This window comes from Takifugu rubripes, chromosome 21, assembly GCF_901000725.2.
Source record: "Takifugu rubripes chromosome 21, fTakRub1.2, whole genome shotgun sequence".
NCBI lineage: Eukaryota > Metazoa > Chordata > Actinopteri > Tetraodontiformes > Tetraodontidae > Takifugu > Takifugu rubripes.
In genome coordinates, this window is record NC_042305.1 from 16,789,415 (window position 1) to 16,801,844 (window position 12,430).

The 12,430-nt window shown below is 45.3% G+C and overlaps 4 protein-coding genes across 5 annotated transcripts in view; 2 read left to right on the plus strand and 2 right to left on the minus strand.

Moving 5' to 3' along the window:
- Positions 1 to 361: 361 nt before the first annotated feature.
- ccl19 (chemokine (C-C motif) ligand 19) lies at positions 362 to 1,758 on the minus strand. Of its 2 annotated transcripts, none has more exons than XM_029828951.1 (4): positions 1,603 to 1,758; positions 961 to 1,084; positions 759 to 873; positions 362 to 671 (listed from the first exon to the last, which is right to left on the minus strand). In XM_029828951.1, the coding sequence occupies exons 1-4, from the start codon at positions 1,667 to 1,669 to the stop codon at positions 639 to 641; spliced, it is 339 nt and encodes a 112-aa protein (XP_029684811.1). In that variant the 5' UTR covers positions 1,670 to 1,758; the 3' UTR covers positions 362 to 638.
- Positions 1,759 to 4,166: 2,408 nt separating this feature from the next.
- Positions 4,167 to 5,119, minus strand: ccl19l1 (c-C motif chemokine 13-like). The gene is given in 4 exon segments (NM_001280054.1): positions 4,167 to 4,471; positions 4,566 to 4,680; positions 4,790 to 4,904; positions 5,009 to 5,119. Coding segments are annotated over 4 exon segments (300 nt in total). The 5' UTR covers positions 5,070 to 5,119; the 3' UTR covers positions 4,167 to 4,462.
- A 3,024-nt stretch (positions 5,120 to 8,143) lies between these two features.
- LOC101077134 (C-C motif chemokine 13) lies at positions 8,144 to 9,132 on the plus strand. Its single transcript, XM_003975063.3, has 4 exons — positions 8,144 to 8,290; positions 8,395 to 8,509; positions 8,618 to 8,732; positions 8,827 to 9,132. Exons 1-3 carry the CDS (start codon positions 8,230 to 8,232, stop codon positions 8,718 to 8,720), a joined length of 279 nt encoding a protein of 92 aa, XP_003975112.1. The 5' UTR covers positions 8,144 to 8,229; the 3' UTR covers positions 8,721 to 8,732; positions 8,827 to 9,132.
- Positions 9,133 to 11,370: 2,238 nt separating this feature from the next.
- wdfy3 (WD repeat and FYVE domain containing 3) overlaps positions 11,371 to 12,430 on the plus strand; it is a 48,501-nt gene continuing 47,441 nt past the window's right edge. The window contains exon 1 of the mRNA XM_029829491.1: positions 11,371 to 11,590. The gene's annotated coding sequence lies outside the window, so the exon portion shown is untranslated. The remainder of the gene's footprint in view (positions 11,591 to 12,430) is intronic.

Genomic DNA, 12,430 nt, shown 5'->3' on the forward strand with positions numbered 1-12,430 from the left:
CTGGAGAGCAGCCAGCAGCACTTAAGTCGCCCCTCAGCAGTGCCACAGACCAGCAGCTGTTCATCGTCTGACACATCTTCTTTCTGCCAGCAGGTGGCGCTAAAGCCTTAAAGGTGGAGGCCAGACACACCATCCAAGGGTCGCGTTGCGTTCACAGCGTGAAAGGATTCTCATGAGCGAGCTCAGACACAACTGTCACCCCCCAGAATTGGTTCCCTGAGACATTTCTGACCTCAAATATTGGTCTTCAAGCAACATGATGATAAACAGAAGAGTCCCACTACTCATTTCAAATGAAGAGAAAGAGAACGAATCGGCTCATTTCTGCCGACAAAACACAGAGATGATGCTGGACTCAACATTTGGAGGGAAAAGACTTTATTTGAAGTTACACAGGAAAAGAAACAAATGCTACAAAATGATTTTTCCTCAGTTTAACATTTAAATATATATTTCAGCAGCGCTTTAACTTCAGTGAATCAACTCAGAATCAATTTTCACCACAAATTAAAAATCAAATACAAAACACACTTCTGATATCGGATACATATGAGGACATATTTGTTACTGGATTGTTCTGTCTTGGTTTGTTCGTTAGACTTCCAAAGGTGCATTTGTGCTTTCTGGACTTCACAGTTTCAGTTCCTGGACATCATTTTGCTGCAGAGTGGCTTCTGTGGACACACAATCACATCAATGTTGGCTCCTTCACAGCATCAAAGAAAGCTCTTTGATGCTGAAATGTAAAGAAAAGCTACCTTGTATTTGTTTTTCCTGCAATGCGCCCTCAGCTTCTCCACGTGCTCCACTACTTTCTCGACCCACTGCTCGTTGGCGGGAACACACAGCCGCACTTGACGCCTGGTCACCAAACTGCAATGGGCACCAAATCACAGGTGAGGAGCTGTGAGTTTGCAATTGGGAGGGTTGCTGGGACCCACGGGCGCTGTGGGGACTTACATGGTGGCGTTAAGGCTGCAGCCCTGTCCGGCCACCTGCCGGTGGTAGTCCACGATCGCATGTTTAATCACTTGTTGTTTTCCCACCGACAAGCAGCAGTCCACCGGTACCTCTGCCAGTGTCACTGGAGGACGGAGGAGATCACCATCAGGTTTGTGACGTCACACTCAAAATTAGCCCAAAACGTAAGAACTACAAGCTACAGTCGTGGATTTTTTGGAACATTTAGAGCATTGCGTTGAGGTTTAGGCCCGTTTTCAGCTTGGCAGAGAGCCTTACTACATGCTGCAATGACAACACACAGACACACACTCAGACAGTTGTGAGTCATAACCGGCAGCTGTACGAATTGCGTCACGTCGCCTTTTGGAATTCACGGTGGTTGCCGGCGGTAAACCTTTAGCTTTAGCAGACAATAGCAGGTGGAGCTTCCACCGACAGGAAAGGAACCGCACTGAACTTCCAGACCCTCCCAGTCCACTAAAGACGGACTGGAAGCGATTCTCACTGATATGTGGAGCACATTTCCCTTTTTGGCTACTTTCACCAAACGCACATCTTGTTTTGCACAGTGCTGGAAGAGGCCGTTATTAGAAGAAAATAAAGAACTGCAGAAGCAATGATGTCCTTGTGTGAGCTCACCTGTGAGGCAGCAGCAGGAGATGAAGAAGATGCAGAAGAGGAGCTTAGCGTCACCAGATGGAGCCATGTCTTTTCCTTAGCTGCCTGGACAGACGCGCTTTAGATGCCTGTTCTGTTCTGTGCTCTGTCACTCGGCCCTGCCGGCTTTTGTACACAGAGCTTGTCCAGCCCACTTCCGGTCTCCTCATTTTCACTCCATTCTAGCAACGCTTGGAATTGGAAAGTGAAACAGGTTTTGCACCCAGCTGGAAACCCCCTTTGTATTAACTTATCTTTGAAAGGGAGCCTCAGTCAGCTCTTGGGAAGCAACCAGAAGAGTTCAACAACCTCCTGGTCAGATCACTTTCCCACCTCAGGAGCATGTGTCTAATCTCTGAACTCATCCTGTAGCTACTGAATTAACCCTCAGAAGCACCAAACAACCATATACTGATATAAACGGCATCATTGCAGATGAAATGATGACCTTTTTAACCCCGTGACCCCAGAGCTCTCTCCTCTACGCCTTGACCATACCTTCCATATTCACATTAATTTTCACTGCTATGCAGATGGCACCCTGCTGTGTCTCTCCAGCAGGCCCAGCTTCACCCTCAGGCTGAATCTCCAGATTTTCTTTAAAATCCTGGTGTCCCTGCACGCCTTCACCACTCTACACCCGTCTGACCTTTCTGTTAGTCACCTCACTGTGTGGAAAAAAAACCCACAAAAAATGCATCACTTAAAAGGAATCACTCTAATTTCTACAGAAGTTGGAAGTGTTTCTTAGTGAATTCAGTGGAATATAAACCTAAGAGATTCTCACTTTCTCTTCCCGCCACACATGGAGAAATCAGGAAGTTGTTAACAAGCTGACTCTTTTTCTTTAACATTCCTTGTGAATATGTATTTGCTTGCAGTTCCTATTGCCTCCACTAAGATGGCTCACATTTTTTGAGAAGGATTCAGATTCCTGTAAATGCCTTGGCTCTTCTCCATTTTTCTTCACTGGGTTCAAACCCGGTCCTTGTTAGACTTGAAATATTGTCTGGAGAGGAAAACTGGGCAGGAATCCTGTACACAGAGGACAGTTTTACCGGAATAAACATGCTATTGCAGATCCGAGCACTGAGCTGCCTGAAGGGCATCATTTCCCTTCCCTGAAGAGCATTAGAAGAGTAATCCAAATCATCCACCGTAGTAACAGCTACATTGGCTTTTTAAATAATGTTGACTGAAGGCTTGTCAGTTCTTTCTTTGTGTGTGTTCCAGTTGTTACTTATACATTTACTTATTTACTATACTTATTACTGTAACCTTCCGGTCTGTGTCCAATAATGTTTAACCGGCCTATGTTTATCTTTTGGCATGTGCAGGTTAGCCTCACTTGCTAACACTTGTTAACACTTCACAGCAAATAATAAAAAAGAGCAAATTATTTCTTGCTCATGTTATATTTCTGCGTGTAGAGTGTGACTGAGTCAATATAGGGAGCGTCAGTCAAGCACAAATTTTCTTATCCTAGATGCCCTTGGGCGATGTTATCTTATCCACTTTTAAGCTCTATGTTTGTTCAGTTCAGGTGCAACAGGTACTGGTGTTGGCATTCAAACTTTCTAATTAATGTATGCAAAAGTAGATCATTGAACAAAAATAAAATAGCTCTACAGTGGCGTTGCTTTGGCTGTAGAGCCATGTGACTTCTGGGAAACTCTGAATTCTGCCTGGGAAACGACAGCATGACCTTTGGCAGCTGCGTTTTTGACCTTGCCCAGACTCTGCTGCTGCTGCTGTAAGGACAAAGGGTCCAGCAGAGCTGCTGCAGACATTACATAAGGAACTACATTCAGCACTTCTCCTTCTCAGATTCTCAGAGATGCCAGCTTTCAACAACGCTCTGTTTGCACTCACAACAGCAGTTCACTGTTAAACTTTATCAAATGGAGTGGACATGAAGAGTCAAATACTTATTTATTTATTTATTTATTTATTTATTTATTTATTTATTTTACCTCGTGTCTCTCCAGCAGTGACACAAGTGCCAGATCGATATTTGCTTTGTCACAATGAGTCTGTTGATCCTGTATCATGATAAAGCTTAAAAATTAAAAGCTAGAGCGCTTGACCAGGAAACTACCAACTCACAAACACACCCAAACAACAGCCATCGAGGTAAATAAAAGCAAACACATTTTTTTCCCAACTCATCAAACAGCATCGCAGCTAAACTGCACCGTTTTGTGAAATAACATCTCAAGATCTTTGTAATAAAAAAATGTATATTTCAGTTTCAGCTGTATTAAAAAAGCGCACGATAAAGGATCAACATTGTTTTAACTGCCAGTCAGTTCATACGTGCACAAACATCCCATAAAAACACATTGAGTATTATAAAACTCCAGCTTCTACTGGTGTGTTACTTAAAAACAGTTTTACTTTCACCATTGATCCCAGTTAGCAATACACTAGCTGAGGTAATTTAGGTAACACATTATTGATTTAGAGTTTTGTGTAATGTCTGAGTGTCTCGGAAATGAAAATATTGTGCATTTCAGTTTTGTCGTAACAAAAAGTTGCCACTTCAGTTTACAATGCATCAAACGTTTATTGTCACTCATGTCAGCTCATACATACAAAATACCTCCAGTAAAAGAGATTATCTGGAAAACAGCAGCTTTGGTTTATTTAAATAAACAGTGAGACTCTCACTGTTCGTCCCTGTCAGCAATAAATGGCCTAAATGAACTTGGAAGAGGGACAAAGTCACAGTTGGATTTGGGATTCACACCATTTGTCACACAAATGAGATGAGATCATGACGACAGCCAATGATGTTCCAGTTGTCATCTTCTGAAGCGCTCTCCAGCTCTTCCTCCATCACTCACTCCACCTGCAAATATAGCAAACCAGGTATTAGATGCTAATCTGAAGCAGTTCTCCTCAACGCTGGGACAGAAACAGAGCTATTTAGGCTGGTTGTGTACCTGAACCTCAGCCTGTTTCTGTTTCCTCTTCTCCAGAGCATCAATGTGTTTCTTCACCCACTTCTCTTCACTGGGATGGGAGACACACAGGTGGCGTCCATTCTTTGTCACAAAGCTGGTGATGCAGAAGAGAAACACAATTAGAAGAAAGAATGCAAAGAAGAGTTCCACCCAATGACCTCCGATTGATGGACGGAGGTTTTTTTTTGATGTTTGACCCTCACACAGTAGCGTCGATGTCACAGCCGGTCCCAGAATCCTGAATCCTGTAGCTTTGGATTCTCTGAAGTGGGAAGAATTTGGAGGTTTTGGTCTTACAGCAGTCCAGCACAACTTCAGCTGCAGCAGGACAAATGCAGAACGTGTCAGAGCCAGTGGCGAGGACGTGCACACACACCTGCCCCCAATGCACCCAGGAGACTGAAATCCCCCTTCCTGCTTACCTGCTGCAAACTCAATGCAGACGAGAGCCAGGAGGAGCAGCGCTGCAGCCCGGGAGGCCATGTCTCTGGTTCTTTCTGGGGTTGTGAGTTGGGCTCCTTCTGCAGGTGTGTGAGGACGACAGGCTGCAGCTGCTTTTATAGCCGTGCATGCGAAAGTGAAAGTTAAATCAGCTCTCTTTGACTGGAAATGGGGAAAGCGTTGGCACGATCCAGCACACCGCCGCTCTGTCATGCCAGCCAATACTCTCTCCTTCAGGCATGTTTGATCTGGTGCTGGTTTAGCTTGAAAGGCGCACGTGTGCATTAATCACAGCTGCAGCAGAGCAAAGTATTTAACGAAAGAAGGTTTTCTTCTGCGGTCAGAGAGCATCTTTCAGGAATATTAAATGTCAGTTAATGTGTAATGTTAAATTGTAACTGAAGTCCAAATAATTTCATCAGCTGTGGTGTCAGTTGGCTTCTTTCCCCAAGAAACTGAGGGTTCGATTACCGTAAGAGGAGCATGCGGGAGTGTTTGCACACGTACCTGCATCAACCCAAACATTCCAAAAAAATCACTGGGAAATGTTGAGCAACAGTCAGAGTTGCCCCTTTCCAGGCAACAGGAAGAGCTCTAAACCGTGAGAAGTGGTTTAACTACTCAAAGTGAGGGTCAATATTAGTCACCTTTGCTGGATATTAGCTTCATTTTACACGTTTTTACAGCTGCTGGTTTTATTCAGGTGAAATGGAGGTGACCTGAGAGGAGGGGATGTGCCACAGGTGATTTAGGGTACAGATGTGTGGAGAAAATAATCACTCCAAGCTTTGAAAGTGTCAGTCAGGAAAACTCTGGAGTTTGGTTTAATCAGTCAGTAATGTGACATGTGTAAATCTGCCCAGGATGTTCTCACAGAAAGGGAGGAGAGAGGCTTCCAAGACACTTCAGACCACTCAGAACTTCAACCTGCAGCAGGTGTCATATCTTCAAAAATCACAGCAACAGCAGAAAGTAAAGCCCCAACAGAGTTTGGAGACCTTCTCAGGTCATCAGGAAGATGCTTTATTTTGGCAAAAACAAAGAAGAACAGTCTCAAACACGCCGCCCCACTTTCCCACATGTCACATCTCTTACTGGCACTTTCCTCAGCAAAGCTTGGAGTGATTATTTTTTACTGACCCTCACTCTGAGTAGTTAAACCACTTCTGGTTTAGAGCTCTTCCTGTTGCCTGGAAAGGGGCAACTCTGATTGTTGCTCAACATTTCCCAGTGATTTTTTTGGAATGTTTGGGTTGATGCAGGTACGTGTGCAAACACTCCCGCATGCTCCTCTTACGGTAATCGAACCCTCAGTGTCTTGGGGAAAGAAGCCAACTGACACCACAGCTGATGAAATTATTTGGACTTCAGTTACAATTTAACATTACACATTAACTGACATTTAATATTCCTGAAAGATGCTCTCTGACCGCAGAAGAAAACCTTCTTTCGTTAAATACTTTGCTCTGCTGCAGCTGTGATTAATGCACACGTGCGCCTTTCAAGCTAAACCAGCACCAGATCAAACATGCCTGAAGGAGAGAGTATTGGCTCGCATGACGGAGCGGCGGTGTGCTGGATCGTGCCAACGCTTTCCCCATTTCCAGTCAAAGAGAGCTGATTTAACTTTCACTTTCGCTGTTAAGATCCCAGTTATGTGGTTTAGTTTGCTTTTACTGTGCGCTCTGCGCACCTTTGCGCGTTTGGTTCCGTTTTGTCCCGCCCCCGTGTTTTGTGTTTCTCTGTTTCAATAGGTGCTGCGCCATGGTCTGTGCCTGTAACTATTGATTAGACCTCTATAATTTAAGTGCTCATTTATTTTTGTATCAACCCCACTTTTGCCATTAAATCTATAATTCACTTATTGATCTTGCGTTATTCCTCGTGCCACCTTCACTTTTCCCTGGTTCACAATTCCATACCCTAGACTGGAACGTGACAAATGGGGGAAGTCCACGATAGCGGATACTTTAGCTTCCACTGGGCGCACTTGGCCTTGGCCAACCTGTTTTCCCAAGTAGGTTACGGTTGCTTTGGTGAATTCACATTTAGCTAGGTTGAGGGTCAGAGACGCATCTCTCAAGCGCGTGAATACCAAGCGAATGTTATCAATATGCTCAGACCAGGAGGATGAGTAAATGACCACATCATCCAAGTACGACTCACAGTTTGGGACACCAGCGAGAACTTTATTCATAAGCCGTTGGAAGCTTGATGGGGCATTTTTAAGACCAAACGCCATAACCTTGTATTGCATGAAGCTGTCAGGTGTTACGAAGGCAGAAACTTCAGAGGCTCTGGCTGTTAATCCCACTTGCCAGTAGCCCTTGAGAAGATCTAATTTCGTAACGAAGTGGGCGGAGCCAACACGATCAACGCAATCCTCCATACGAGGTAAGGGGAAAGAGTCGGTTTTCTGTAGTCTGTACAGAATCTAAAAGTGCCATCTGGTTTGGGAACCAGGAGACACGGCGAACTCCACGCGCTAGCACTGGGCTCGGCCAGTCCATGATTGAGGAGATAGGCTACCTCCGATTGCATAATTGCTCTTTTTGTTGGACTGACACAATATGCGTGCTGTTTTATTGGTGCCTGGTCACCTACATCAATGTCATGGCGAAGTACATTGGTTAATGTCGGAACGTCGGAAAACAAACCTGGAAACTCATTAATCAAGGCACATATATCATTAGATTGTTCCTCCCTTAAGTGCGAAAAATTGTTTCTTAGTTCATGAAGCATCTCTGAATTTGGAAGCCTAGCAGAGGACACTGGGACATCACGCAGGTTTAGGTCATCCTTTTTGGAATGTTTGGGTTGATGCAGGTACGTGTGCGAACACTCCCGCATGCTCCTCTTACGGTAATCGAACCCTCAGTGTCTTGGGGAAAGAAGCCAACTGACACCACAGCTGATGAAATTATTTGGACTTCAGTTACAATTTAACATTACACATTAACTGACATTTAATGTCTTTCAAGCTAAACCAGCACCAGATCAAACATGCCTGAAGGAGAGAGTATTGGCTGGCATGACAGAGCGGCGGTGTGCTGGATCGTGCCAACGCTTTCCCCATTTCCAGTCAAAGAGAGCTGATTTAACTTTCACTTTCGCATGCACGGCTATAAAAGCAGCTGCAGCCTGTCGTCCTCACACACCTGCAGAAGGAGCCCAACTCACAACCCCAGAAAGAACCAGAGACATGGCCTCCCGGGCTGCAGCGCTGCTCCTCCTGGCTCTCGTCTGCATTGAGTTTGCAGCAGGTAAGCAGGAAGGGGGATTTCAGTCTCCTGGGTGCATTGGGGGCAGGTGTGTGTGCACGTCCTCGCCACTGGCTCTGACACGTTCTGCATTTGTCCTGCTGCAGCTGAAGTTGTGCTGGACTGCTGTAAGACCAAAACCTCCAAATTCTTCCCACTTCAGAGAATCCAAAGCTACAGGATTCAGGATTCTGGGACCGGCTGTGACATCGACGCTACTGTGTGAGGGTCAAACATCAAAAAAAACCTCCGTCCATCAATCGGAGGTCATTGGGTGGAACTCTTCTTTGCATTCTTTCTTCTAATTGTGTTTCTCTTCTGCATCACCAGCTTTGTGACAAAGAATGGACGCCACCTGTGTGTCTCCCATCCCAGTGAAGAGAAGTGGGTGAAGAAACACATTGATGCTCTGGAGAAGAGGAAACAGAAATAGGCTGAGGTTCAGGTACACAACCAGCCTAAATAGCTCTGTTTCTGTCCCAGCGTTGAGGAGAACTGCTTCAGATTAGCATCTAATACCTGGTTTGCTATATTTGCAGGTGGAGTGAGTGATGGAGGAAGAGCTGGAGAGCGTTTCAGAAGATGACAACTGGAACATCATTGGCTGTCGTCATGATCTCATCTCATTTGTGCTGACAAATGGTGTGAATCCCAAATCCAACTGTGACTTTGTCCCTCTTCCAAGTTCGTTTAGGCCATTTATTGCTGAAAGGGACGAACAGTGAAAGTCTCACTGTTTATTTAAATAAACCAAAGCTGCTGTTTTCCAGATAATCTCTTTTACTGGAGGTATTTTGTATGTATGAGCTGACATGAGTGACAATAAACGTTTGATGCATTGTAAACTGAAGTGGCAACTTTTTGTTACGACAAAACTGAAATGCACAATATTTTCATTTCACACTCAGACATTACACAAAACATAAATAAACATAATGTAGCTTTTGACATGGAAAAATGTTTCAATCTAAAGTCAGTGGGAAGGACTTTAGAGCTTCATGATCTTCTGGTGGTTCTGGTGTCACAGAAAGACCCATTTTTACACATTTTTCATAAAATCCCAACACAATCTTGTGTCATAAACCTGAACTTGGGGTAGCCGCTGCCAGACGTTATTAAGCCCCGCCCACCAGGTGGGAGCTGGTCGTTCTAGCAACCATGAAGCCCAACAGGTCAATGATCCTGTTCCAGGACTTTCTCCAAGTTACAAACGGCCTACAACAGTGACTGTGGCCATCTGACATGAAGAACGACAACACTCTCCTTGGAAACATCAATTCCAGGTGTCCTTTACCTGCATCTTTACCTGCAGGCCCGTTCCATCACTCTTTGGCTGCTTGTATCAGCTTCTATCAGCTCTCTTTCACAGCCCAAACTCAACTTCTCCATCTGACTGAGCCGTCGACTCATGGTTCTGCAGGACCTGCTGCAGGAGAGCCTCGGTTCCTCGCGGAATGATGCTGCCGCCATGGTGATGTAGCAAGGGGACGGCGTGTTTGAGATGGTTCTTCTTTGCTTTTGACAAAATAGAGACTGTTTACGGTCTGCACTGTTGACGTAAACTTATTGTTTACTTTTCAGACGATGCAGCTGTGTTCCCAGAACGGGCAGTCTCAGGTTGAAACTCGATGTTTATCGGACACTTTCATTTTTATGTTAAGTTACTGGAAATATTACTCCTTTATCTGTGCTGCATCAGATCCCCGAAACACCTCGATGAGATCTGTTTACATTTTAAGACGGTCTTCATGCTGGAGATGCATTTCTGGGGAATTGGGGCGGAGTTCTCAGCATTTAGTTCCAGGAACTGACTTTATCTTCTGCAATTCAACCCCTGGCTGTCAACGGTTGAGAATGCCCGTTGACAGTCAACGTTTCCACGCGTCTTAATACGGTCAAAGTGATCAGATCTTTGTCCGTTAATCTTTATTCACAGACAACAATGGCCGTAAAGCTCATGTTCAGGCTTGTTGGTGATTTAATTGCTTCCAGTTCAGTGTCTGCTGTTTATGGCGGCGTTGTTGTTCATTTTGATGTTTACACGGCTATTGGGAAAGTTGGGAATTTCCACCGACTACAAAACTTGTCATGTAACTAGTCCATCAAGACACACACACACACACACGCACGCACGTGCACACAGGAGGTTGCCTTTGTCTTGGTAATCCCCCCTTTCTCCAATCAAGCTAATGTGTATGTTTCTGCAGACAAGAGGCACTGGGAAAACATGCAAATATACCTATAAAAGCCAGAAAGATCATATAGGAAGTAACATGTGGGAACTCAGCCTCTGCAGAAAAAAGAGAAATCATAAAAAGATCTAACCACTAAAAGTACCACTGATACCCGCTGAGGTTTGAGGTTTGTAACAAATGTGTAACCAAACCAACCACCGTCCACACGGGGATTTCCTGTCTGATCACGTTCTGCCATCTAGTGCTGCGCAATCAATGTTGCAGCTTGTTCAGATGGCGCGCAAAATGCGTTCAAATGGTGTTCCCGCCTTCATCAAAAGTTACTTTTTACATTTCATTTTACGCTTTTTACCCACCTTTAATTTCATTTGCATGGTTAAAAGCCTGTGAAAATGGAGAATCTCCTTTGAGATGCACAATGCATTACAGGAGACGGCATTTTGCACCTTTCGGCTTATTTACTGTTGACCATCCAGTGTCATATAGATCTTTGTCCCAATAACAAACAAATAACAAACATGTGTTACAAATTCATATCGACCCCCCCCAGCAGCATAATAAATATATATATATATCCATGCTGAGACATGTATTAAAAGTATACCACATATACCTCTAAATGAGATATCATGAGTTTTATAAATCAACACGATGGAGCCAAGAACATTTCACACTTTTAATTACATTTAAAATGTTTGTTGCTCCTGCTGAGAGAAATATTGATGGTGAATTTTAATAGACTGTCCCAGAGCACCCTCCACACCTTTACTGTGCACTAGTGCACATTTAGTCCTCAAATTGTGCTGCAGAAATAGAGGCATCGCGGCCTCCCAGTGTCTTCCAGCGTGGATCCAGCAGATGTCAGGGTTCCCTCGCAGATGTGGTCCGGAGCCCAGAGGAGGATGCTGTGTGCTGGGAGGAAAAATCAGCACTGGGACGACTTAAATGTTCAGCGAAAAATGGCCACCGGGTGGAAAGAGGGGACGCTGTGAGCACCTTTGGAGTAAAACATGGTCCGCGACTTATGGAGACGCCCGGAGTGCCCCACGTAGCTGACACACCGGGGGATAACGTTAACAATATCGCCGAAGGAATCCACTGCTTACTGGTGAGTGAATGGCGGATCCGCGGTGGTCTCTGGAGGGGCTAGCTAGCACCTCGCTAGCATGCGAGTTAGCTAACGTTGACAACAATTTGCATCTCGGCTCGGTAGTTTTTTGTTTGTTTGTTTGTTTGTCCAATCTTCCACGGCGATACAAGCGAATAATGTACGACAGTAGGAAGAGTCGCAATGACGACGCACATCCGTGTGGAATGAAATCTAAACCGGCTCCTTATTTTCGTGTTGTATTTACTTGAGGCCAGCGTTTAGCCTGACAGTTGTCGTTCAGATGCGGCGATGTCAGCTGGCCGCTAGCTCGCTGGCGGTGGTGGCAGAAGCTAACGTAGGTGGCAGAATTTCGGGCACAGAGAGCAAGTTTTGGCTTCCTCGGCTGCGCCTAAATCTGTGTTCCGCCACTCTGGTGCTCGGGGGCAGGGATGAGTTAAAACAGACGAGCAGTCAGACCGGTGGAATTTGAACCGTCGCCCCAGGATCTGGTGCTACGGTGCGGGCTGGCTGAGGTTTGCGTTAACCTCGGGAGGGGGGTGGGGGGTCTGTTTGCAGGCGGTGCAATGACTGGCAAAAACTGGCGTTACTTTGACCTTATTTCGTGCGTGAGACTGCGCTTCACCTGCGTGAACCGCCCCTCGGTTTGTGCATTGTTCCCGGTTACATGGCTGCTGGCTCCCACCCCGAGGAGCACCGACCACGTTAGCATGGGCTTCGATCATATGTTCATATGTTCATTTAACATATGATGGAAGCGCGTTCACGCCTCCACGGTGGTCACGCAGGCTCTGTTTCATCCCATAATCATTTCCAGTCCGCTTTGATTGCAATGCTGTT

Bases quoted from the DNA above. Each gene is read 5' to 3' on its own strand.
- ccl19 (XM_029828951.1), bottom strand. From the start codon at position 1,669: ATGGCTCCATCTGGTGACGCTAAGCTCCTCTTCTGCATCTTCTTCATC. The intron at 1,085-1,602 runs GTGAGCTCACAC...TCCGTCCTCCAG, and splicing joins CTCCTGCTGCTGCCTCACAG to TGACACTGGCAGAGGTACCG. The intron at 874-960 runs GTAAGTCCCCAC...TGCCCATTGCAG, and splicing joins TGCAGCCTTAACGCCACCAT to TTTGGTGACCAGGCGTCAAG.
- LOC101077134 (XM_003975063.3), top strand. From the start codon at position 8,230: ATGGCCTCCCGGGCTGCAGCGCTGCTCCTCCTGGCTCTCGTCTGCATT. The intron at 8,291-8,394 runs GTAAGCAGGAAG...GTCCTGCTGCAG, and splicing joins CTGCATTGAGTTTGCAGCAG to CTGAAGTTGTGCTGGACTGC. The intron at 8,510-8,617 runs GTGAGGGTCAAA...CTGCATCACCAG, and splicing joins TGTGACATCGACGCTACTGT to CTTTGTGACAAAGAATGGAC.